Here is a 26027-nt window from a genome sequence, read left to right on the forward strand (position 1 = left end):
TATATATATACACTTATATACACTCTTTGTGGTGAAAGAAGGTTCTTCAGATTGTAAAAAGGTAAGAAAGAGATGGTTCTTTAAAGAACCTTTGACTGAATGCTTCCTTGTGGAACCAAAAATGGTTCTTCTATGGCATCGCTGTGAAGAACCTCGGCATCATCACTCCAGTCTTCAGTGTAACATGATCCTTCAGAAATCATTCTAATATGCTGATTTGCTGCTCAAGAAACATTTCTTATTATTATTATGAATGTTGAAAACATCTGTGCTGCTTAATATTTTTGTGGCTACTGTGGTGCATTTACATTTTTCCTGATTCTCTGACTAATAGAAAGTTCAAAAGAACAGCATTTATTTGAAATCGATTTCTTTTTGTAACATTATAAATGCCTTTACTTCCACGTTTGCTCAAATGTTCTTTGCAGACAAAGACAAGTCAAATGAGGACAGACAGCGTGAGGAAGAACTACTTCAGCAGATCCAGAAGCTGGTGGAGACGCGGGACTTTCTAGTGGACGACATGGAGTTTGAGAGGCTCAGGTCAGTTTTAAAGAGCCGCCAAACTACTGTATTTTTATTAACAAAGATTAATAAAGAGTGCAATAAATGCAGTGTTCATTGTTCGTTCATGTTAATTAATACATTAACTATTGTTAACGAATGACACCTTATTGTAAAGTGTTACCAACAAGTCTATTGCTCAACAAGGCTGCATTTAATTGATCAAAAATGCAATGTTGTGAAACATTATTACAATAAAAAAAAATATATATATATAAAAGAGCCGCCGGCCTTCAGGGACAGGAACATGGGCCGCAACCCTTTAGATTGCCGGCTAGCGTACGTGACTGTCGGCCCCAAGAATGTGTTTTGTGCCTCTTGTGGCTGTTCCCTCATCTGTGAAGATACTGCAGTCCAATTACCCTCCACTTGAAGCCAATAATCCACGCTTACCTCACCACGGCCGTCACACACACACTTCACATCACGCTCACAGACGGTCCCAGCGGCTTGATTCTCAGAAACCAGAGAGATTGATTTGCAGGCAAGAAAGAAATGGAAAAAGAAAAGAGATGTGTTTTTTCGATGGGTTGGGCTGATTGCCATCTGCCAAGACCTCACGGCTCTGTGTGTGTGTGTGTGTGTGTGTGTGAGTAATCGTGAGTGACGCACGCATCAGAGCCCAACACCAATGAAGTCCTCACAGTTTATTCATGGGATAAATGAGCCGCCGTCACCCACATGACAAGCAGCTATTACACGGATGGATGGTGGAGAGAGAGAGAGAGACAGAGAGATGTCAAACACTCTCGGTTTGAACACTAAACCGATGTGCTAAGAGAATAATTGATTGTTTGGTGTTTGAGTGTGAATGTTTGGTTAATGCTCGGTGTCTCACTTCACAGTTGTTTGTGTGTGGGTCTGCTTTTAAATTTCAGGAACTGTGAAAAAATTGTAAATCTTTGTGGCATTGTGGGGAGCAAACAACAACTGAACAAGAACAATGGCTTTATAAAAATGCTGAATATAATCTCAGTGAAAATATATAAATACAGAAAGCTTAGTGTGATTAATTAGATTGAAAATTAGGATCATTTGCAATGATTTTGTATCTAAAGCTTTAAAAACCAGTTTTAAGTTGTAGTAAGAACAGATTCAGAATAAGGTTCCGTTTTATTCACAAATGGTGTTTTTATAATGTTGTAATGATGCATGATAGCTTTAGTGAATTGATACAGTTTAGACAGTATGTGAATAATTAGTGGCAAAAAAATTTAAATGCTTTTATAGAAGGTACATGTGCATTCCATTAACAAACCTTGGCAGCTGTGTGCCAATTTAAACGTTTGGGTCAGTAAGATTTTTAAGAAATTAATATTTTTATTTAGCAAGGATGCATTAAATTGATCAAAAGTGTCAATAAAGATGTTTATGATGTTATAAAAGATTTATTTTACAAGTAAATGAAAAACTATTTCTATTCATCAAAGAATCCTGAAAAAATGAAACTCAGTTTCCACAAAAATATTAAGCAGCACAACTGTTTTCAACATGGATAATATTAATAAATGTTTCTTGAGCAGCAAATCAGCATATTAGAATGATTTCTGACGGATCATGTGACACTGAAGAATGGAGTAATGATGCTGGAAATTCAGTTTTGCATCACAGGAATAAATTACATTTTGGCATATTCAAATACAAAATAGTTATTTTAATAATATTTCACAATATTACTGTTTTACTGTATTTTTAAATGCAGCCTTGGTGAGCACAAGAGACTTCAGCACACGAGACGTTCAAAAACATTTTTAAAAATCTTACTGACCCTAAACGTTTGAATGGCATATGCACATGAAAATGTATCCTGACTCATGTATTTGTATGTGTTTGTGCGTTTGCCTTCCTGACGCCTGTTATTCTCCACTCAGAGAGCGAGAAGAGGACAGAGAGATGGCTGACTTCCTACAGACCAAATTTCCCAACAGGTGCAGCATGAAAAGTATGTATGTGTGTGTTACTGTGGTGTTGTGAGCTCAAGGCCAAGGCCTTAAACCTCCGTTTTTCAGTGTTGAATGCGCTAATTAACATAATAATATATTCTTTGAGCATCTCCCTAATTGTTTTACTCACTGCCTGCTCAAGTTTAATGAAAATGGAAACTAGAGAAATGAATAAGGAATCTGCTTATGTTGTGGTATTGTCAGAATGTTAATTCTGTTCTCAGGGTGTTAATAAGCTGTCTTCATTTGTTTTCTTTTAGTTCAAAACTAATGAGCTAGTTCAGAACCGAAATAAATAGTGCAGAAGTACGTGAATGTCACTGAAAGTGGGAAGGCTTGACTGTAAATGAGAGAGAACACAGTCAAATATGAATCCGTGTTGTGGTGAGAGTTTGAAACATCTCACAGAAATATAGAAATATTTCATAATCGTTAGTGCTGCTTTTAAAAAGCTTATGAACTGAGCTTTTCACTCAAAGTAAACACATTTTAATTCATCTGAACTCAGTCCAACTCTATTCCACAGTTCAGTTCAGTGTGAATCAAGATATATTTACAACTATTGAAAACAATTTTTGTACAGTGCACAGGACAATCATTTCAACTCATCTAATGCTGCCAAAATTCATTTAAGCCCAATATATTTGCAAATGTTCTGGTATGAATATACCTCAGCGCTGATGCTCGACAGTGTTCAGAGATGCTTGAGAGTGTGATTCAGAGAAGGTCACTGCGTTTCTCTCGCTCGCTCGCTCTCATTCAGGTCACACCAAGGACAAGAGAATGACGTCCAGAGCCCAGCAGACCTCGTCTCCGTACGTGACCAAGACAGGTGTCACCCTGCTGAAAGAGTGCTGCGGCTTCACCTGCTCCATCATGTAGACACGTGAATGTAAAACAGGAGAGAGTTCAGCGACGAGTAAACAAGCCCTCAGATCCGTGATTCAGCACAATATTTTCAAGCACTCTTTCACATTACATTTCAGAACAGACGGCAGTGCATGAGCGCCAAACTGATGTGCATATTATGAAGAATTATTGCATTAACCTAATCGAGGAGACATCCAGAATTAGCAGTGTGATTAGATGGTACGGTGTAGTTTTAAAGGCATGGTTCACCCAGAAATGAGAATTCTGTTATCATTTACTCACCCGTAATCCATACCTGGATGAGTTTCTTTATTCTGCTGAACACACACACAAAAAAAAGATAAGGGGTGAGTAAACTGTGACAGAATTCTCATTTTTGGGTTTAACGTCAGGCTCAGCTGCAGAATTCCCATGAGCAGTTGTTAAGCTCTTGCTCTTGCTAGCACATTATTTCCTCCCTTCCTTCTAGCAAAAGACTAAATTATCTGTTGTGGAGTTGCATCACCAGCCAACCACAATGTATGTCACCAAAAACACCAACATTGTCCTTGGGTTTTGAAGGAATAGTTCACCTAAAAATGAAGATTCTGTCAATATTTGATGATAGGGAGGGCGATAAGGATCTGCCCTGTCCAAAATCTCTCCAGTTAGGCTAGATAGAAAAATACTTTGACTTGAGTTTTGCATTGGGAAATTTTTGTTTGTTAAAGCTCATGAATTCAGTGCAGAGCAGGGTTATTTTAGTTCACTAAAACTAAAACCATTAAAAAAAAAAATAAACATTTTCATTACTTGAAATAAAGAAAATGTTAACTAACATGAAATCAAGTATCAAAAAACTTGAACTTTTTTTCATCTAGTTGCCAAGGCAACATTTCTCATTTTCATTTAGTTGACCGCTGTCATAAAATAACTTAAATGAAAACTGAAATCAAAGTAATAAAAACTAGTATATAAACCTGTTTAAAAAATTTCAAAAACAAAATTACTAAACGTTTAGTATAATAAAAAAAACTCATTCATAGTAACAAGGGATTGGAGGTAAAATAATAAACCTTAGCAAATGTTTCATATGCTTCATGCGTTTTTTTTTTTTTTTTTTTTATTATTGGGTTAAATTAAAAAAAAAGCATTTACAACATTTTCATCTAGTTGCCAAGGCAACATTTCTCATTTTCATTTAGTTGAACGCTGTCATAAAATAACTTAAATTAAAACTGAAATCAAAGTAATAAAAACTAGTATATAAACCTGTTTAAAAAATGTCAAAAACAAAATTACTAAACGTTTAGTATAATAAAAAAAACTCATTCATAGTAACAAGGGATTGGAGGTAAAATAATAAACCTTAACAAATGTTTCATATGATTCATGCGTTTTTTTTTTTTGTTTTTTTTTTAATGATGGTGTATAATTAAACAACAGAGATTGCCAAAAGATCTGCTTACTAATTAGGTGAATGTGCACCTTTGCTTCTGACTAATACCTTCACAGATTTCGTCTTCATTTTTAACTATGATGCTGATGAAAGTTGTATAGTTTTGTGGTGCCCAGTATGTATCTTGACATAATACAAATGCAGTCTGAAAGTTAAAACAGATATATGTATATTTGACCCAATTTTAGTTGATCTTTAGTTGATCTATCTTTCTCCACTGCAATGTGCTTTAGTATTAATAACATTATTTATATGTACAAATTGTGTACACTACTGTTTAAAAGTTTGGGGTCAGTAAGATTGTTTTGAATTAATAGTTTTTTAGCAAGATGCATTAAACGGACAGTGAAGATGTTTATAATGTAACAAAATATCTGAATAAAACTTTTCACGGTTTCTGCAAAAATATTAAGCAGTACAGAATGATTTTTGCAGAATAATATGATGCTGAAAATTCAGCTTTGCAACATTTTAAAGCATAAGAAAATACATAGTTATTTTAAATTGTAATAATATTTCACACTATTACTGTTTTACTGTATTTTTGATCAAATAAATGCAGCCTTGGTGAACATAAAAATATTTTAAAAATCTTACCAACCCCAAACACCGGAACGGTAGTGTATTTGTGATGCATCGTATTAACTAAAGTGTTTATTCAAAAAAAAGTTTTAAGTGTTTTTCTTTGAAAAAGAAATCAAATTGTGAAGCTGGTGATAATTGTCTATTAATATGTGCAGCAACAAAATATTGAAATATAATGCTCACAGACATACTTAACATGTACTATGCTGCTTAGCTGTGCAGGAATTGATTTATGCTGATGCTTCTGTTGTTATTTTCATGCCTCTAAATGATATTTTTCCACTAATGAATATAAAAGAAGTATGATGAATGAACCGATGCTTCATTGTCTTTTAGTGGACAGTTAAATATACTACAGACACGTAACATTATCTTTTATATAAATAACAAAACCATGATAATCAAACTCGAAAATATAATATAAAACGAATAGAAAAGAAAACATCTTACAATATGTAGTCCAACATCTTCAGTTTCAACATTCAGTGACCATTTCTTAAAAAGATGTGTTGTCCTATAGTGTGGAAAGTGTGATTTTATGTTGATTTCACATTAGTAAAGTCCCCATACCACAACAAAGGTCCCAACGAATCTCATCCTGAGCACTAACATCACTCTTATTTAATAAACCAAGGTCACTGAGTGTGTGGCTTTATTGACAGGTTCCAGCAGGAAGGAACCGAGAAATTACAGGCAATAAATGTCTGCGGATGTCAAATCTGCTGGTATTTTGAATGACCAGACTCTCGCTCTGTACAATATAATCAGGATTCAGTTTACATGGCCGATTCTTCTTCATCAAGCGTCTGTGACATTTCTGTTGATTGGCTGAACTCTGTCCACAGCTGCAGGGAAATCCAGCTCATTTCCCCTGTCGCTGCTGGCAGTGTGATATTTACCTCTGCTGTCAAGATCACCTCAAAATGATCAAACTCATAATAAATATCTCCTAATTGGTCTTGACAGTATCGTCAAGTGAGGTCGATTATTGACATGCAGCTGAAAAATGAAAAGCAAATGAATTATCTCTGCTCTAGCAAAGAGCATTTTATTCTTGTAAAGAGCTTCTTCCCTTGCTTTGTGTGCTAGTGTGCTGCTGACAAGACCAAACAACGTTTTCCAGTGTTTTTATGTCCATTATCTGCACAGGTTATTATTGACTATGGACTCATGGAGGATTTTTTTTTTTCTTGGACTTTTTGTCTGTAGAGCTCCTAAAACTATCTGTTTGAAGATACACAGTACCATTTGGGGTCGGTATGATTTTTAAAATGTTTTAGAAAAAAGACTCACCGAGGCTGCATTTACTTAATCAACAACAGTGTAGAACAGTAATATTGTGAAATATTATTACAGTATAAGATAACTGGTTTTCAATTTGAATATGTTTTAGAATGTAATTTATTCCTGTGATATTAAAGCTGAATTTTCAGCATTATTACCCCAGCCTTCAGTGTCACATGATCCTTGAGAAATCATTCTAATATGCTGATTTACTATTATTATTATCATTTATTATTGACAATTATTACCTATTATTATTATTATCAAACCTTTATTATTATTATCAATGTTGAAAACAGTTGTTCCACTTTATATTTTTGTGAAAACCATGACACGTTTTTTTCAGGATTCTTTGATGGAAAGGAAAGAACATTCAAAAGAGCAGCATTTATTACAAATAGAAAGGTTTTTATTACAGTGTTTACTGTCACTTTTGAATCAGTTTAATTTAGTTAGTTAGTTAGTTACTGGTTTACTTTATTTTAATAATTAGCTGGGTCTTACCAAAATGTGTTTTCTCCCTCTATTTTTTTATTTTTTTATTTTGGCTTTCAACCTTTTCCTCTGTTGATCTGCATCGCACTCGGAAATGTGCGCGTGAGTCACAACTGACTCATTCGTGACCAAGTTAATTACAGGAGAATTCTTGTGAGTTCTGCCTCTAATGAAGAACCGTGAAAAGCTTTGAAATTTTCTCAGGTATGTTAATCAACAGTCAGACGCACGCCAAAAATAATTATTTTGCACGTTCAGCTGTCATTTTCTTGCAGCTATTATTAGAATTAGGACAAATGTAAGACCATGAAATGAAAAAAATACAAAATAATGAATAACCCGCCATTTTATTAGCCTACAGTATCTCTCTGTAGTGTAATGTGAATTTCTGACCTTAACAACTGCAGTATTTCACGTCAGTACCACAGGTGTTGCTTTGCTTGCTCTGTCTTAGTGAAGTTCGCCACCACGTGGTTCATCACAAAAGTTCATCGACTCAGAAGAACTATTATATTAATAATAGTGCTTATATATTAATGTCGTTCTTTTGTTCAGGAGTACAGCATTTATTTCAAATGGCCAATTTAATACATTCTGATGAATACATTTTTCATGTATTATTTTATTTTAAATATTATCCCAAACTTTTAATTAAAATGTATCATGGTTTGCCCAAAAATATATAAGTAGCAATAACTGTTTTAAACATAAAAAGAAAAAGAAGAAGAAGAAGAAATGGAGCAAAAGATGAAATATGATGATTATCTCAGCTTATTATCTGAAACTGGAAGGCCTGACATGGATTGGTAATGGTTTTGTGGCTTGTATCTAGAACGTGGTTGACATTTAGAGACAAAAAGACTAATATTACTGCAGACAGATGCGATAAAGTCTGACGTGCATCAAAACTGGCTTGACCTCCCTCAGTTTTTATAATACCTGCTATAAATCATTTACCAGACCAAAAACATGCATCTCATACACCAAGGATTCAGATGTTTTCTGTGAGAGCACACACACCCTGACAGGTCACCAGACTGCTTTTGTTATGAACTCAATCAATCAAATCATGTGGGCAACACACTAGGGCAGGGCCTGCATTTCACAACATCACACCTTATACAGTAATTTATGCATAACTCCATGGTAATAAGACTTTCCATTTCCATTTCCAAACAACAAAAATCTAATATGCAACCAGAAAAATGTCAGTATGCAATATGCAGTATGTACTGTGCACAATATGTGAATTTTCTGTATGCACTGAACACCTAGATGACCTACAACTTTTACCATAATGTGCAATATATATAGGCGACAGAACTGAATGCATGGAATACTCTATCCCACAATGCAAAGCGTTCACACACATCCTTCAATTTGCAGTGAGTATCAGCAGTTCCACAGAGTTGCTTGCACTGCACTCTTTTGTCACTTAATATTTTATTTTGGTGTGTCAATCTATTAGATTACTTCGTGTATAAAACCATGATCCGTACTCACAAAATTTGTCTTCTTTTTTAGCGTTTTATTTAATCAATATAAAATAAAACACTAAAAAGAAGACTATTTTTTGTGAGTGCGGATCATGGTTTTATATAGGCTACTGGGTAATATCAGCAGCATTTTTAAAATCTTGGTTCTTGATTCATTATTTGCTCTTTTTACTTTTAATTTGATTAAAACGACACAAAATTACCCTAAATTCCAATTTAAGATAGGTAAAATGTTGCCACTTGTTGAATTAAACATGCAAAATAGCTTATCACTGCTGTACTGGACAAGACTGTAGCATGCTACTGTTTTAAACGTTTATTGTTGCACAATGCATTCTGTTTTACATACTAGCGAAAACTGTACGCAGCACAGTGTACTGTATACTTGGAAAATCCCCGCCAGTGCTGCCTACTGTCACTTTAAGAGATGATGTAATCGGTTAAATTTGTTTGAGCTCTCCAGCTGATCGTCAGCCCAAAGCCGAGACACTGAGCAGCAGACAAGCTCGGAGGATGGAGTTTTTCATAGGAAACCCTTTTTCTACACCCGTGGGTCAGCTTATAGGTAAGTAACACGCTGGATGAGATCGCAAATCACACGCAATACGTTTAAGCGAGCATCATACGCACAGATAAGCGAGTGTAGTTAAACGTGATGTGTCCAATTCGACTGCTTGATATTTACATAGATTTCAACAATATTCGTAGCTAGCTCACTTGCAAGACACACATGAACACGTATGCAATTCATTATTTAATTAAGGATGACAGCAAAGATACGATTAAATTTAGATTGACACTTCATTCGTGCAATCCAATGTCGAAGGCGGGCTCAAAGCCCCGTCGCTGTCTTCGTGATTGGCGGAAATGTGTGTCAATTAATGCTGTCCGCAAATAGTAACGAGGAAGAGGGTTTGTGTTGGAAGTTGCACGTCTTCAGTATACCCTAATAACGTTTTGACCCATTTTCTTTGTCGCTCTCGTTTAGAAAAGAACTATTACATCTGAGTATTAAAGCGGTTATGTAACCCATTCCAGAATTTACTCTTGGTTTCACAAGAAATGCAATATTAGGGCTACTTTTCATTCATTTCAAGGGCTCTTCTGCTTCTCTCGATAGTGTCATTGCAGCTAGACTCTCATCTAAATGGGCTGCACAGAGCAATTAGTTGGGGAGGAACTGTTTGTTCGAGCCCAACACGATAATTATGCATTAGCAGCAAAATTATCTTTGCCATGCTCTGTTCATCTCAGATTTCTCCCTTAGATGAATAGAATTGTCAGATTGCCCAAATAAATTTACAGGAAAGGTTCACACAAACATTCAAAATCTGTCACGAATTCACAATTCACTTTATGCTGTTATTTTTCTGTGCAACATAAAAGGATTTTTAAGAATTTTAATTCATTAACATAATCTCCTAGTGTTCCATATGGAACATAATGTATGGAATGGATATATGTGTGTATATAATGACAACAGTGTGGGTAAATAATGACCGAATTTCTATTTTTGCATGAACTATCCCTTTAAAGATGGTATTCAAGTTTGTGTCAGGATGAATACCAGTGTAATGACAGAGCTTTTGATGGAACTCGCCCTTTCATATTGTTGTAAAGCCTGTTTTCCCTGCCTAGATGCAGAACATTAAGCACTGTAAACAATACGACAAGTCACATTAAACTCAGTAACCTAGTTTAAATTATCAGTTCAGCATATGGGTGGCTCTTTTTAAAGTTAGTCTGGGCTCTTCTTCATGACGATAAGGAGCTGTTATATCATCAGAAGTTCAGTGTTTGTAACTCTACCAGTGTTGTTATGAATCATAAACCTCACCGCTGCTGATGAGTAAGATGACAATAATGTCCTGGTGTAATATCAGGCCAGTCGACTGACGGTTCAGTGATGTTTGTTATGTGTGTTTGTGTGTGTGAGAGAGCGTATAATGAGTTGTTTGAAGGCAAGAGTAAGTTCTTTTTAAAGTTAATTGTTGATTCTGTTGATGGGGAACAATGCTAGTTAGCTTTCAAACATCTACATAATTGCTTTGGGTTCATCTGTGTTTCTGCATTTTGTTCAGTTGTGCTTAACAAAAAGAGACGATAAGTATGTGATCAAAACATGTTGTATCCTTTCAGTTTAGATTGAAGCCTTTGTGTGTCTCTGACTGTTTCTTGGTCTCTTGCTCACAGAACATGCCACCAGTTCTTCTCTCCTGTCTGAAGACTGGGGCCTCAACATGGACATTTGTGACATTGTCAATGAAACAGATGAAGGGTGTGTATGTTGTCCGATACAACAGATTTCTGTTTATATGATCATGACAGTTAATTATTTTTAAACTCTTCCCCAGTTGTATTTGGACGTCATTGTATTAGACCACGGATTCCCAAACTGACATTTATTTTTTCTGTTGATTTGACCTAAAATATTAGCTTGAAATCCCTCAGGCCTCAGGCCATCCAAGATGTAGATGATTTGTTTCTTCATTGGAACAGATTTGGAGAAATGTAGCATTACATCACTTGCCCAACAATGGATCCTCTGCAGTGAATGGGTGCCGTCATAATGAGAGTCTAAACAGCTGATTAAAACATCACAATAATCCACAAGTAATCCACACCCCTTCAGTCCATCAATTATTGCCTTGTGAAGTGAAACAGTCCATGTTTGTAAGAAATAAATCCATTATTAAGATGCTTTTTCAATTCAAACCTTTGCTTAAGTCCACTATCCATAATATTAGTAATATTGCTTAATATTGCTTTCATCTCGTCTGAATCAGGAGTGAAATATGCACAGATCAAGCACTGTTTACAAGCAAATACAGCCCAAAACCGTTCTACACAAATATGTTGGTGATGTGAGAAGACAACAGGGGGATGATCTTTTTCTTTAGAGGAAATGTTATTATGAATTATGGAGTCATATTTTGGCCAGGAGCAATGGTTTAAAGTTATAATATGATAATTATGGATTAATTTCTTACAAAAATGCAGATTTTTACTTCACAAGACATTACTTGATGGACTGGAGTTGTGTCGATTACTTTGTCATACTAGATGACCTGAGGATGAGTACATTTTAAGCAAATTCCTATTGAGTAAATAAATTCCTATTGAGGGAACTATTCCTTTGAGTAAATGTTTAATAAAATTTAACAACACGTTTGTGTGTTCATGGTTGTCATGTTGGTTAATGGTCACATGACATGTAGGTAAACAAATAAATCTACTTCATGTTTTAGTAAGTGTTCTATTTTAACAGTTTTTATATTAAAATTATCTTAATTTTACATTTCTGTCATTTAATTATTTAGTTTGGGAAACCCTGTGTTATATAAAATAGCAAACTACATAACAAATAATAACGGTAACACTTTATTTTAAGGTGTTCTTGTTACACGTAACTAATATTTACTATTATAATAACAATATATTATGCACATTTACATGCAAATAACCTTAAGCCAAACCCTAATCCTAATCATATAGTAAGTACATGTAGTTAATTAATATTACTCAGTACTTAAATGTATAATTACACTGTAACAAGGACACCTTAAAATAAAGTGTACCCATAATAACTAATGTTTCACAACCAGAAAGTATCACAATACAATTTGTCGTCATTTTGAGCTGTATTCTATTTTTGCCTCTGTTATCATTCTATAAATTACATAAAATAATTAGTCTGAATATAATTATTTAATTTAACTGTATGGTGCTTTGAGGTTTTTGATAGTATAGCATACATTATATAGCATTACATAATTTTTGTGATGATGCTGCTCTGTTTGCAGACCTAAAGATGCAGTCAGAGCAATAAAGAAGAGGATACTGGGAAATAGGAATTTCAAAGAGGTTATGCTGACTTTGAGTGTAAGTGTCAAACATAATGTCATTACCATCGTCTCAATGTCCTATTTCACATAATATTTCACATGATCTTTGGAATCATTCTTCTGGTTTTGCTGCAGGTGTTGGAGGCCTGTGTGAAGAACTGCGGACACAAATTTCACATCTACGTGTCCACCAGAGACTTTGTGGAGAATGTTTTGGTCCAGACGATCCTGCCTAAAAACAACGCCCCAATGGTTCTTCAGGACCGAGTCTTGAGCATGATACAGGTCCTTTATAAACTCTCAGAGTAAACGCCTTTGTGCGGTTCATATTTTTTGCTGTGAAGTGTGAAGTATTCAAACAGAGCTCTGGGTGTGTCTGGCGTCTGATTCTATCTTTCTCTCCCTGTAGGCGTGGTCCGATGCCTTTCGTAGTTCTCCAGATTTGACGGGTGTCGTGACAGTCTATGAGGATCTCAGGAGAAAAGGCGTGGAGTTTCCCGTGACTGAACTGAATGGCTGTTCCCCTATACACACTCCCAACCGGGTATAAACCGCTGCACATTCAAATACATGACAACAAGCAGCTTTTAATAAACAATTAGAAATCCAAATAAAGATTTATTGGGATTCATATGTGTTTATAAAAAGTAAAAAAAATATCAAAATCAGATAGTATATCCTCTATATAGAGTGCTAACATGCAAATATGTGCCATTCGTTTGTGTAATTTCAGATTTAGATTTATTAATGCTTGATTCCAACAGACCATTGAGTCAGCGTCTCCGGTAACAGCTCGCACAGAAAGTCACTCCGTCACATCCTCACAGCCACAGAATACAGAGACGCCCATCACACTGTCACCTCAACAGGTAACACACACACACACAGAAATGCTGACTCAGGCTGAAATGTGGGTGGGACTGGAATATTTTAGGAATGAATAAAATGTTATGGATGGACTAAATCGACTAAGCCGACTACAACAGTATGCATTCAGCAGGACTCAATTTAGATTTACATTAAATATTTAATATTATTTAATACTTAATATTTAAATAGCAATTTGTATACATACGGTACATGATAGTCATTGCACAATTAACCCCCAAAAGTGTGAGTAGTACATTAGTACTATTTAAGTAATATATTTTTGAAATGGTGAGTTTAATATTTGTATTTAATCATTTATATTTAAATTGTAATTTGCATGTGATATTACATGATATAATGATCATGGCAAAAGTAACCCCCATAATCGCGTTGGGTACATGTGTATATATACGTGTGTGTGTGTGTGTGTGTGTATATATATATATATATATATATACACACACAAACATTCATTTTTTTATGACAGTTATATTTGATATTTATGAATTGTTCTGATAAATCTAAAATTATTTGAATAAATATTGTAACTATTAAAAATGTTCGTGATTATTATTTTGCATATTACATGTAATGATGCTCCTCACAAAATTAACACCTAATAGGGTGAGACTTAAATAATGTTAAACATTTTTAGTACCAATTCATATTACAGTAAGGTTCAATTTGTTACCATGAAATGACAGTCAACTGTTTTTTTCAGCATTTAATTATTAATAGTACATTTAAAAATTAACATGGATTCAGATTAATATTAACTATACTTTTTTTTTTTTATTACTTAATATACATAATGTTAGTGCATGAACTAATGTTAAGTTATACATCTTTAAATATCAAAAATGTGATGAAATGTAAAATTTAGCATTAACCATGGTAAATAAATGATTGTTTTTATGACTGTATTATTGAATACTGCTGGTTTCAAGCGTGTTTGTGTTCCAGATGAAAACATTGAAGACTGAACTGGAGGTGGTGCGTAATAATATATCAGTGATGTCAGACATGATGAGTCAGATGGAGCCTGCGAGTCTTGGGCCATCAGACACCGAGCTGCTACAGGTTACAATCAAACACGGCCACAAATACACACCCTTACTTTCTTCTCTCAGCATGTACACACTCATCCTCCAGTCATGATTTTAGGCCTATAAATGTGAAGGACTGTTGCTGTTTCTCTTCTCTCTGCCGGTCAGTAGCAGCTCTACTCCATGACCAAAGATATGCAGGGCCGGATGGTGGAGCTCATACCCAGACTGAGCGATGAGAAGCTTATAGAGCAGCTACTCTGTGCCAATGACGACGTTAACACCACGTTTGCACAGTATCACAGGTTAGAGGCAAATTGCCTTGATGATATGATGTTTGTGAACATGCTGTGAATAATTCATCTATGAATGTTCGTTTCAAGGTGTAAATGTGTCATAAAAATGGTAAAGAAGTATCTTTTTTCTTTCTTTATAATACTAAAACTAGATAAAATACACATCAAAGTTGTTAAGGCAAACAGTTCCATCATAGAGTTCAATATGTGTTTTCCTTGCTTGTCTCACAGAATCTCACATGCTATAAACCCAAATTATGAGTAAACAGACGTCCCCATTTTCCAGGGACAGTCCTGGTTTTTAGTGTCCTGTCCATGACCTGATCTGTTCCTGGACATGTCCCTGGTTTTCAGCACATTCAAAACACCCACAAAATAATACACTCCAAAAAATCCAGACTGAAAGAGCCTGCTGGTTACCAAAGCAATTGTGTAGTTATTATTTTCACTAATAGAGGGCGCTGTGAACTACACTGATTGCTTGGTTGCTCTAATTTCGACCTGAAGAATTCAACCTGGACAAGAGGTTTCATCAATTATATAGTTTCAATGTAGTTTTAATGTAGCCATATTCATATTAAATTGAAGAAATACTGTTTGTATGTACTAAATAACAGGACCGGAACAGTGTGCGGAATTGCTTTGCACACAATTTTACATGTTCCGAAAGTTGACAAACACACATCTTAGTTATACCGAGTGGGTGGAAATTAATAGATAAAAACTAAACCGTTATACCTGCAGCAATTACATACGCAGAAAGCACATACTTTGTGATCAAAATAAAGATGGAAAGGATGGAAGCCTAAAATTCAAAATAATATGCCTATTTATGGGGTAGTAAAGCTACAATTCAAAAAGCATAAACATTTGAAAAAATGAAAAAGTTGAAATTACTCTACAGTATATCCAGTTTGTGAAAATTAAAATATCAAGTAGTTTTTAAATGCAACAGTTGTTGAAAATGTATTTAACATGTTTATTTATTGATGCGCTTTTGTCAAGTCATAATTGTTATACAACTGTTTCGATCTGTTTGCTATTTGCCATAGTTACTATTTACTAATACTTTATCTTTCTTTATATGGCAGAAATAGTAATAGTAGTATGCTATTCCAAACCCATTTAAAAACTACATTTCCCTGATTACCAAGACAGTTAACTTGCTAACCTCAGATGCTCTCTTTAGCTGCAATTTACTCGGTGTACTGCCACCCTGTGGACAACAAAATCATGGGACTTGGGAAGGTTACGGAAATAAATAAAATCCTAAACATTCATGGGCATCAAAAATACATCTAATACAAATGTTTTTATTCAGTTAAAAATGCTCTTTGTGGGTGCTTAAAAATCGTTATTAAGTTAGCATGAAAAACTGGAGAAGTCATGAAGATTAATTCACTGAATGATGTGGAACCCTGTAATGATGTCACAGCATTTAGATATCTCACTTCAAGTCAGTTGATTTAATATCACATCTCATCAGTGTTACCTAACTTCTCTTTTTTTTTTAGATTTGAAAGACATCTCAATAGACAGAGCAGTGCACAATCTGTAAGAATTCATAAATTTGACATTAAATGCACTATAATGACTATATGTTGATTCTTTATTTAAATTATTCATAATTCATTGTTGTATTTCAGAATCCAGCTAACACAAATCTTATTGATTTGGGAACTTCAAACCCATCAAAGGCAGCCAATGGTGCGCATAGCACAATCAGCCAATCAGCAGTCACCACACTATCCAATCAGATGGCAGGACTGAGTAAGCTCCGCTTTTGCTTATATTTCTGAATCATTTACACTCACATTTTATTCTAATATTAATCTTCACAGTTATTAATGCATTGTTTGTTGTGTGATTTGCTACAGGCACAAAAGCTGATGATTTAAAACTAAGGAAAAGCAGCTCGTCACAAAAAAGGTAAGAATTTAAGGAATAGTCCACTCAAGAATGAAAATTTGCTGAAAATGTACTCACCCTCAGGCCACCCAGAGTTCAACCAGAGTTTGCTTCTTCATCAGAACAGATTCGGAGAAATGTATCATTACCTGTACATCACTTGCTCTCCAATGGATCCTCTGCAGTGAATGGGTGCCGTCAGAATGAGAGTCCAAACAGCTGATAAAAACAGCATGACTCCAGTCCATCAGCTGATGTCTTGTGAAGTGAAAAGCATATTTAGAACTGTTTCACTGTTTTGTAACAGAGCCTGATCGGTGCATATTTCTCTTGTGATTCAGACAAGGTGACTTATTCACTGAAAAAAACAATATTGTGATTAGAGGGCTCATATTGTAAGTTAAGAAAGTCTTGATTGATTTGTTTCTTACAAACATTTGATGGACTGAAGGGGTGTGGATTACTTGGGGATTATTGTGATGTTTTTATCAGCTGTTTGGACTCTCCTTCTGACGGCACCCATTCACTGCAGAGGACCCATTGGTGAGCAAGTGATGTAATGCTACATTTCTCCAAATCTGTTCTGATGAAGAAACAAACTCATCTACATATTGGATGGTCCTCAAGTTTGAATTTCATTTTGCATGATTTCAGGCATTCATTCTTAAACATAAAGGTTTGAAAAGGGGGTTTTCAGATTGATTCCATAAAAGAACCATTTTTAGTTCCTCAGAGAACTTTTCAGTTCTTTAAAACGAAGAACCTTTTTCCACTATACAGAACCTTTTGTGCCATGGAAAGGTTCCATTGATGTTAAAGGTTCTTCATGGAACCACAGATGCCAGTAAAGAACCTTTATTTTTTTAAAGTGTTGATTGTGTTCAAAGCATAATGTTGCAGTACAGCAACACCAAAGTGTAATACTTGATCTTTACATGACATATATTTTGTGTGATTTATTACCAGTCCGGAATGCTCTGCAGGTCTAGAGGGACTTGCAGCCACTCAAAGAGAGCAACAGGACACTGGAGTGGTAAGTGTCTCTGAATTATTTAGTCCTGCAGAAAGGATATCATGTTTGAAATAGAGCGTTCAATTAGCATCTCTTTGTATTACGAGAGAGCAGCATTCAATAATGAATGTAACACCATTCAAGATGTTTCTGTGTGTTGTTTTCACCTGCCATTGGATACATGTCCATCATTTAAAACGGTTGTATGTCTATGTTAAGGATCACAGCCTAGACTCCACCTCCCTCGGCAGCTCGCCTCAGTTTCATTGGATGCTTGAAAAGGGAATGGTGGGTCTGATTGGCTGATAAAACAGTCGGCCTCCAGTGTGACGTGCTATTGGTCAAGCTGGGAGCTTTTTTCTTTTAGCATGTCAAAGTTTTTTTCTCATTTGGTGAATAAGTGTCCGCTGTCTTGCTTCTGAGTGGCCGCATGGTTTGAGGAGCTTCATTATCTTTATTTGCTGACGGTTCTGTGGGAAGTTTGGTGTTGTTTAGCTCATTCTGTGTTTCAGGCCTGGATGCTGAGCGATCCATAGCTCCTCAGTGCCTTATTTTATGGCGTTGCCAAATTTCAAAACAACTAACTTTCCATCCTCAGGACTGAAGCATATTGATTCTTCCTTTACACTTTAAAGCACTGAGAAGCAGGAAGCTTGTTTGAGATGGGTGTGGTTTGTAACAGATTATATTGCTTTATTATGCTAACGTGAAGTAAATTTTTTCCTCCTGCTGTCAGATTCCTGTCAATCAGAGTGAAGTGATGGATGGCATTGAACAATGGCTGGATGTAGATGATGTAAGTGAGACATTTTTAGATCTCTAACTGGGTGCTAAGCATTGGAATTGTGAGGAATATAACCGTTCTGGCTCTAATTCCGATTCTACTCAACGATTCTGATTGCTTTGCAAATACAAATTCTTCCCCCTCAAATAATTGGTCATATAACAATGACACTATTCATGTTTTAAAACCGCTTTACAAATATCAAAACCCGCTTATAAAACTACAGTGCAGAAGTTTGAAATGAATACTTTTATTTACACAATAAGTTGCTAGTAAAGACAATGTTAGAAAAGATTTCTATTTCAAATAAATGCTGTTCTTGTCACCGTGTCAGTTTCCACAAAAATATGAAGCAGCACAACTGTATTCACATTGATAATGATGTTTCTCGAGCAGAAAATCAGCATATTAGAAAGATTTCTGAAGGATCGTGTGAAAATTCAGCTTTACCATCACAAGAATAAGTAATATTTAAAAATATATTCAAATAGAAAACAGTTATTTTAAATTATAATAATATTTTACAATATTACTGTATTTTTTTTATAAAATAAATGCAGCCTTGGGGACCATAAGAGACTTTTCTTTTTTTCTTTTTTTCAAAAAACAGTAGTGTATACGAATATGTATAACTATGAACTGTCATATGAACCAGTCAGTAATTACTCACAAGTCTTAATATAAACTAGTGAACATTGAACATGACAAAAGTAATGTTTAGCAGTTCAGTAAATGAAGAAAAGGAATGAAGTTTACTGAAACTTGCACAATAAGACCTTTTATGAAGAATAAGACATTATTCAATATAAGTGAGTACATTTGGATTTCATGTCATCTTAAAACATTGATTATTGTTTATTGTATCTCATAAGTGTATTTTTGTGTTTGCTATTTTGTGACAGGAAGATGATTCTGAAGGAGTGACTAGTGAAGGTAACCCTTCTTAATATGGCTATTATGATAATGCTTTCAGCTAGTACTTTTAGCACCTTTTAACACATATTTAATCTGAGGTAGATTTAAATTGACATCAAAAATGTGGAAAAAGCTTCAGTCCTTCTGTACCATATGCTAAAATTATAGTTGCATGCTCACTTATCTATTCTTCTGCATATAAGACATCAGTGGCCAACATTTACGCTTTTTAGAGAATCTAATCGCATTCTGTCAGTCTTCCTGTTGTAAGAGTGTCGGTCTGTGTAGCTCATTTCTGATCTGCCGGGTGTCCTGACGTAGTCACCTTCGTGACAAACACGTAATCTTCCACATTTCACTAGTCACGTAGTCTGTTACTCAGCTTGTGGTTTCATTACATTCGCTGTACCCTCGTTAAGCTTTTTTTGTGGTCTATAAAAGGCGCCTATATTTTTCACACTTGCAGGTACTTTCCAAAATTAATTTTCATTATTGGGCTAAATTCTTTCAATACATAGATAAGGGGGAGCTACCGACTAATTGTTGTCATGACAAATATTCACATTTTTATTAGCTTTTTTTCTATTATTTTTTTTTTAATTAAACATTTTTATTTGACCTTTTTATGCTTTATTAACTTTTCACTAAACTCACAAACCCCCTTCAGTTCATTTACGAACCCGTTTGGGAAACCTTGACGTAAATGTAATGTTTAATGTACTTCTTGTTAATCACAATGAATGGAATATATTTTCTTACTCTTTGTATTTTTATATCAATATGGTACAAGATTATCCTATTCAAATCAATGTGATAAAATAATTGTTTCAAAAGTAATCGAAAAGTAGTCTGATTACATTACCTAAAATGTGTAAAGTAATGGATTACATTACTAATTACAATTTTTGTCATGTGATTTGGAATCAGTAACGGATTACAATTCGTAAGTAATCTACCCAGCTCTTTTTTGTCAAGGTCTGCGTGCATAAACGGCACTTGGAATTACAAAATTGCTCAGTCCTTTCACAAATGCATTTGAAAGTATGTCAGAAACAGAACGGGGCATCAGTTTTACTGTCTGCGACTTATCACATAGCGTCACAGATGTTCTATTTGCTTTTGCTGCTTGTGTCCAGTGCAGACGCTTTCGAATTTTAAGCGGTTTCGTGCCAACATGCTTACGGTGACAAACATTTGTTTTCCGCAGGCCACCTATTGAGGAACTGACTAGGGTTCTTGTAGCACATTCGAAAACATTTCTTAGGCCATTTCATATGCTATTTTTTGCCGTATGTCTAATATTCAGCAATATTTTATTAAATCAAACCACATTTCTTACAACGGCAGACTAATTTCAGTGTCTCATTTCTGTCTCACCCTCAGAGTTTGATAAGTTCTTAGCGGAAAGAGCGAAAGCAGCGGAGCGTCTTCCTTCAGTAAAAGCATCACAGCACGACCCCGGCCGTTCACAACTGTAGTTTGATTTTCTCTACAAAACCCTGTTCATAACTTCCAACATTTGTATTTCAGTTGATTAACCATGTGCTCACTTTTCACTTTATTTATAGTATTTTTGGTTGATTTCTAACCATGTAATGTGTTTGTTTATCAAACTTTATAAGACTAAAAAAATAAGTGCGGATTTTGGAGATGTATAATATTACACTAATTTTGTTTTTGCAGATGTGCAACCTCATGAAATATTTCTATAACCAGATATTAATTTCTTCAGTAAAGTCTATTGTAGCGGTAATTTTCTTTCATCTTTTAATGGAGAGAGGCTCCATGGTGATGCATATTATCAATCTTTATTAAAGATCTTGATTGTTGAGGTTAAAGCCATTGTATGTATATACACTTAATATATTATATTAGGCTGTTTTGAAGGAAAGAAGTGGATTTTACAGAGAAATTTTGTGGGTTTACGTTTCTTTCTCACCAGTTTTCAATTTAGTTCTGGAAAATGTGCTAAATGTGCTTTAGAAATAAAGAAAATAAATAAACTTGAAAATTACAATGAATGTGGTTTGTCTGCAGGCTGCTGTATGTCTCTAGTATGAGTGTAATATGTACAAACGTATACAGTTTATGTTGAGGTTGTTAAAATACATTCAATAAAATGTGTCGTTTGAAAATCTTTTATTTTTATTTTTTTTACTTGGCACTACTTTATGATGTTTAAATACAGTCCACAAGGACCAAATACAAAAACGACCCTGTTCAAAGTGTTCATAGGCTTGATTCTTAATACTGTGTCATTACCTGGATGATTCATGACTGTTTTTATGTTTCATGATAAACTTGTGACCTAAACTCTATGCACTGTTGTTTTTACTGTTAATCTCCAAGTAGTGAAGCATTGCAGTAAGTTATGATATTCGGTCTCTTCTGTAACTTCAACTTGTATATACTATAGTATACATAACTTGAGACAAGCCTGTTAAAATACTTGATGCTCGTTTGCCTATACTGCACACCTTCTAGTGCAATATAAATAAACACAGCAAAATAGATTTAGATCATTTAAGTTTATTAGTTCACAACATAACACATTCAGGCTGTGTGATAACAGCAACATGTTGCACTATGAAACAAACAATATATACCACATATCACAGTATTGTATTCACATATCTCTTTTTGTACACTAAATACACTAATATTACCTTAAATATTTAACAACTTCATACAAACCGTGCTTGTCAACTTTTCTTTACAAAAAAACAAAAGCAAAAGAAGGCACAATTTAGCAAAAACTTTTTGGACAGGGTTTGTCAACTGATCTAATCCACCTGAGCTACTTAAGGCCTTCAGTTTCACTAGAAAACTACAAGCAGGTGAGTTTCCTACTGTGTAACAAAAGATATGAGAATTGTCTAAGTGGGTTTTTTTGGCCATACAGTGGAAGTCAATGGTAACTAGGGCTGCACAATTAATCGAATTTCTAATCGCAATTACAATTATGGATGCCACAATTACATAATCGTTCAAAGCAGCAATTAAGTCCACTTATGTTATTCTGCACGCTTAAGATGTTTTTTTCTTTCTACATGTTATCTTAAGGGTTTTTCCATTGTTTTAGTATAACATTATAATACCATTCATATTTTTACTTTTTTTATAATTTAAAGAAGAAACCAATCCGATGTATATTTGACATTTGAGGCTTAATACTATAGAAAAGCACTAAAGGTTTTTCAGTTAGTGTTTTCAGCTCGTTTATTTTCATATAAAAATACAGCATGCAGTTGCATCAAACAATGGTATAAACATCATTCAATGTAAATTGTGATAATCGTAATTAATAAATTGCAATTACAATTTCAAGGGAATAATCGATAATTATGATTTTTGTCAATCGTGCAGCCCTAATGGTAACCAAAACAGTTTGCTTACCAACATTCTTCAAAATATCTTTTTGTGTGTGTGTGTCTTCCACAAAGTATTGACAGAATTTAAATTTTTGGGTGAACTATCCCTTTCAAGTCCGAAACACTGCACGATTTTCGGCTGTCCCAGACGAAAGATTGGCATCGTGAAACAATCTTGGCGATTTCGGTGATTGTGGCTCCTAATCGGTGGTCGTGTCGTACAGTAATGATCTAATGCCTCCTTGCATGGACCTAAACCAACCAACTTAGGTCTGTTTGTGCACTACTGTCTTTGTCAGTTTGGCAAAAGAGAAGATCATGCTGTCCAGAGGTTTGAGGAGACCACCACTGAGAAGCTTGCACAAAGTGTGGTCCCCTGAGTACGCAGTAATGACAAAAGTAGCTTGGTCGTTACACATTACATTCTGGAAGTAGAAATCCATTCCATGTCAGTATGGCGGTCAGGCGGACATGTTGTACAGCAGGGCAGATGATTTAAGAGGAAGTATATCATCTTCTCAGTCTTTAAACTTGGGTTTAAAACGTAGGTCCAAGAACTCTGTTGTTTGGCTGGACAGCAATTCATTCAAAATTATCATCTACATAGGAAAGAGGTGAAGAGGTCATGAGCAATAAGCATGTGTGCCCATTCAAACCAAGAACAACAGCTATATTAGCATCGACACCAATTTTAATGAGTTTATCACTAAATGAGGAGCTTCTACAATCTGGAACTGGTTTGGATAGGGCTGTACAGTGCACAAAAAATCGGTCTGAATAAATGTACTGCAGTAGCATGTGTGCGATACAGTTTTGCATGTGTATGAGCCTGTTTACAAACCTGTTGTCCAACAAAGATATCATTTATTGGCATGCTTTTTCTCCAAATTAACTTGATAATATAGTCAAGTGTTTGAAATAACTTTTTTGTGACCTGGGGCCCGTTCTTCGTATATCGCTAACTCAGTTAGCTGGATTTGATTGTTGATGATTTGGCATGATCTTGGATTGTTTGGTTCTTCGAAGCTCATCCCGGAGTTGCTGTCATAGCAACAGGTCCGTAAGCTTAAACCTGCTCGGGAGCAGGCTTATTTCATGTAAACAGGATTAGATTGCATCTTTTTAGGCAAATTTGATACTTAAAACCTGTCCCAACCACTGCTACTTTATTACAATTGTACCCTACTGATCCAGGGACAATAATTTAAAATGATAATTTAAAAATCAATTTGAAAATAATATAATAATGTTGTGTAATCAATAATACTATAGACAGCCGTTTTTACTCATTGAAAGATTTATTAGTGATAAAATAATTACTTTATAATTGTATTAGAGTCTTACACACATGCTGTAAAGTTAATCTGAGTTGTGCATTAATTTGAGTGCTGACAGATATTATGGGAGTGGCTTGATGGAGCGCAGGAGATGCAGATATCTTGATCTTGACCCTTAAGAAACTTTAATTGATGCTGTCACATAACAAATCTGCTTCAAAGATAAAATTAAATGAATTGCCAATTACAACATTAAATTAAAAACAAATACAATACTCAAATCGTGAATATAAATAACTGGAAATCATGTAAAAAAAAAAAATACAAATAAAATAAAAACAGTGCACATTTCATTTATCTATTATAACATTTATGTAGTTTTGTTCGCTTGGCTGTTTCCTTATAAAGGTCCAGAAATTTGTCAAGTTTTTCGTCAGGTGTCTTTTTTAATTATAGGATGTCATTACATTGCTGTCTTGCCGCTAGCCAATCGCTGCATTGCTGATCGGGGTTTCGAGTATAGATACATCTGCCCTTTTCGGGGAACACGAGAACGCACAGTAATCTTAGACAACTTAATCTAGATATTTTAATCAAATCCGCAAATTTGTGTGAAGAACCAAATTAGCCAGAGATCAGTTATCACGATTAGAAGATCTGGAACCTTTCAAATCATCTCAGGTGTATTAAGCGACGTACGAAGAATGGGCCCCAGATGTGGTTTCATATTACAGAATGATAGTATTATATACAGTGATAAAGTAAGTCTATGTCGATTAGCATTGCATTATAAATACACTTTCCTCATAAAAAATACCCAAGATTGCTTGAAGAACACAGATAAACCATATATTTTGTGCAATCGTATGTTTATTGTCTTTAAGTTTCATCAGTTAAAATTTCTCTATCTCCGTTGTGCGTTTTATTCAGCGATAACTGGATACCTTTGTCCATATTAGGGATTTCACGGAGCATCGTCAGTAGTATTACTTCTGCGGTGCATTTGTGGAGTTTCTGCGCAAGGGCGCCTTCCAGCTTCCAGTATGAATTAAACATTACATTACGTGTGTACTCAGTAATGCTCACAACACCCTATTTTGGGTAAAAATAGGAAAGATAATACTTTTCTCTAAAGAAACAAGATTCCTGAATTATCATCATTGATATCGTTATCGCAATATATACCAGAAATATCGTGATATATTTTTAAGTCCGTACCAGCCCATCCCTACACACCAATGGACCCTAATACAATAATACTACACTGCAGTTCTATGAACTTCTATGTCACTTTAAATGCTCGAGCTCATTAATTAAAGCAGGATAGAATCTGGTTGGCTTTCTTTTTTTTTTATTGTTCATTAGTTGGAAAAAAAAAATTTTTTTAATAGTGATTCCCACAATATCGCTCCTCTGTGCCATTATAACTGTGATGTGGACTCTTTTTTTTTTTTTTTATTTAAAAAGATTTTTAAAACTGTATTCTTATCGTTATAGTTATCAACCTTGGTGTAAACGAATCTTTAGTTACATTATGTTATTGACAGTTTATTTATGGATCATTTAAAAAACATAATTTATAAATTACAACACTACTGTGTAGGTTTGGCCTGTTGTATCTGCGCAGACTAAATGGTGGATACTATTAAACTTGCCCAAATAAAATTATTGGTGAAATTTGATTCTGTCAACAATAACAAGACAAAACTGACACATGACTAGGCATGGGCCGGTATGAGATTTTGACGGTATGATAACCTTAAGCAAAAATATCACGTTTTCACGGTATTGTCGTTACAGCTCTAAAATGTGTTATTTTTAAATGACTGGGTAAAAAAAAAAACTTTTTTCCGCTGAACACAATATATTTTGTTTTTGAGCAACATACAGAATATTAGGAACAGTAGAATTTGCTTATTTTTTCTTTGATTTGTTTCCTAAAAAGAAGAAAAATAAAGACTGACATCTTTATTTAACCTAAATCTGTAATTACAGTTACTTTTAGTTATATAATTCATATACATATAA

At 34.7% G+C, this 26027-nt stretch overlaps 2 protein-coding genes across 3 annotated transcripts in view; both read left to right on the forward strand.

The window, feature by feature from the left end:
- LOC107719339 (uncharacterized protein C16orf45 homolog) overlaps positions 1-3642 on the forward strand; it is a 19626-nt gene extending 15984 nt beyond the window's left edge. Inside the window, exons 4-6 of the mRNA XM_016526738.1 lie at positions 429-543; positions 2436-2506; positions 3271-3642. Of these exons, the coding sequence (XP_016382224.1) occupies positions 429-543; positions 2436-2506; positions 3271-3389 (305 nt within the window). The 3' untranslated portion in view covers positions 3390-3642. The remainder of the gene's footprint in view (positions 1-428; positions 544-2435; positions 2507-3270) is intronic.
- Positions 3643-9107: 5465 nt separating this feature from the next.
- tom1 (target of myb1 membrane trafficking protein) lies at positions 9108-21851 on the forward strand. 2 transcript variants are annotated; one of them, XM_016526725.1, is made up of 16 exons: positions 9108-9240; positions 10869-10953; positions 12479-12557; positions 12656-12805; positions 12930-13064; positions 13285-13389; positions 14354-14470; positions 14608-14741; positions 16247-16286; positions 16379-16502; positions 16610-16661; positions 17607-17673; positions 17872-17940; positions 18389-18448; positions 19339-19369; positions 20735-21851. In XM_016526725.1, the coding sequence occupies exons 1-16, from the start codon at positions 9189-9191 to the stop codon at positions 20827-20829; spliced, it is 1395 nt and encodes a 464-aa protein (XP_016382211.1). In that variant the 5' UTR covers positions 9108-9188; the 3' UTR covers positions 20830-21851. The 2 variants fall into 2 exon arrangements, with proteins under 2 accessions (XP_016382211.1, XP_016382212.1); XM_016526726.1 differs by lacking the exon at positions 17872-17940 and having other exon boundaries at positions 9109-9240.
- Positions 21852-26027: the final 4176 nt, after the last annotated feature.

Source organism: Sinocyclocheilus rhinocerous, unplaced genomic scaffold, assembly GCF_001515625.1.
Source record: "Sinocyclocheilus rhinocerous isolate Xijiao unplaced genomic scaffold, SAMN03320098_v1.1 scaffold1533, whole genome shotgun sequence".
NCBI classification, from domain to species: Eukaryota; Metazoa; Chordata; class Actinopteri; order Cypriniformes; family Cyprinidae; genus Sinocyclocheilus; species Sinocyclocheilus rhinocerous.

Coding starts and splice junctions, on each gene's coding strand:
- tom1 (XM_016526725.1), top strand. CDS start 9,189: ATGGAGTTTTTCATAGGAAACCCTTTTTCTACACCCGTGGGTCAGCTT. Junction 16,503..16,609: donor CAATCAGATGGCAGGACTGA/GTAAGCTCCGCT, acceptor GATTTGCTACAG/GCACAAAAGCTGATGATTTA. Junction 17,674..17,871: donor AGCAACAGGACACTGGAGTG/GTAAGTGTCTCT, acceptor GTCTATGTTAAG/GATCACAGCCTAGACTCCAC.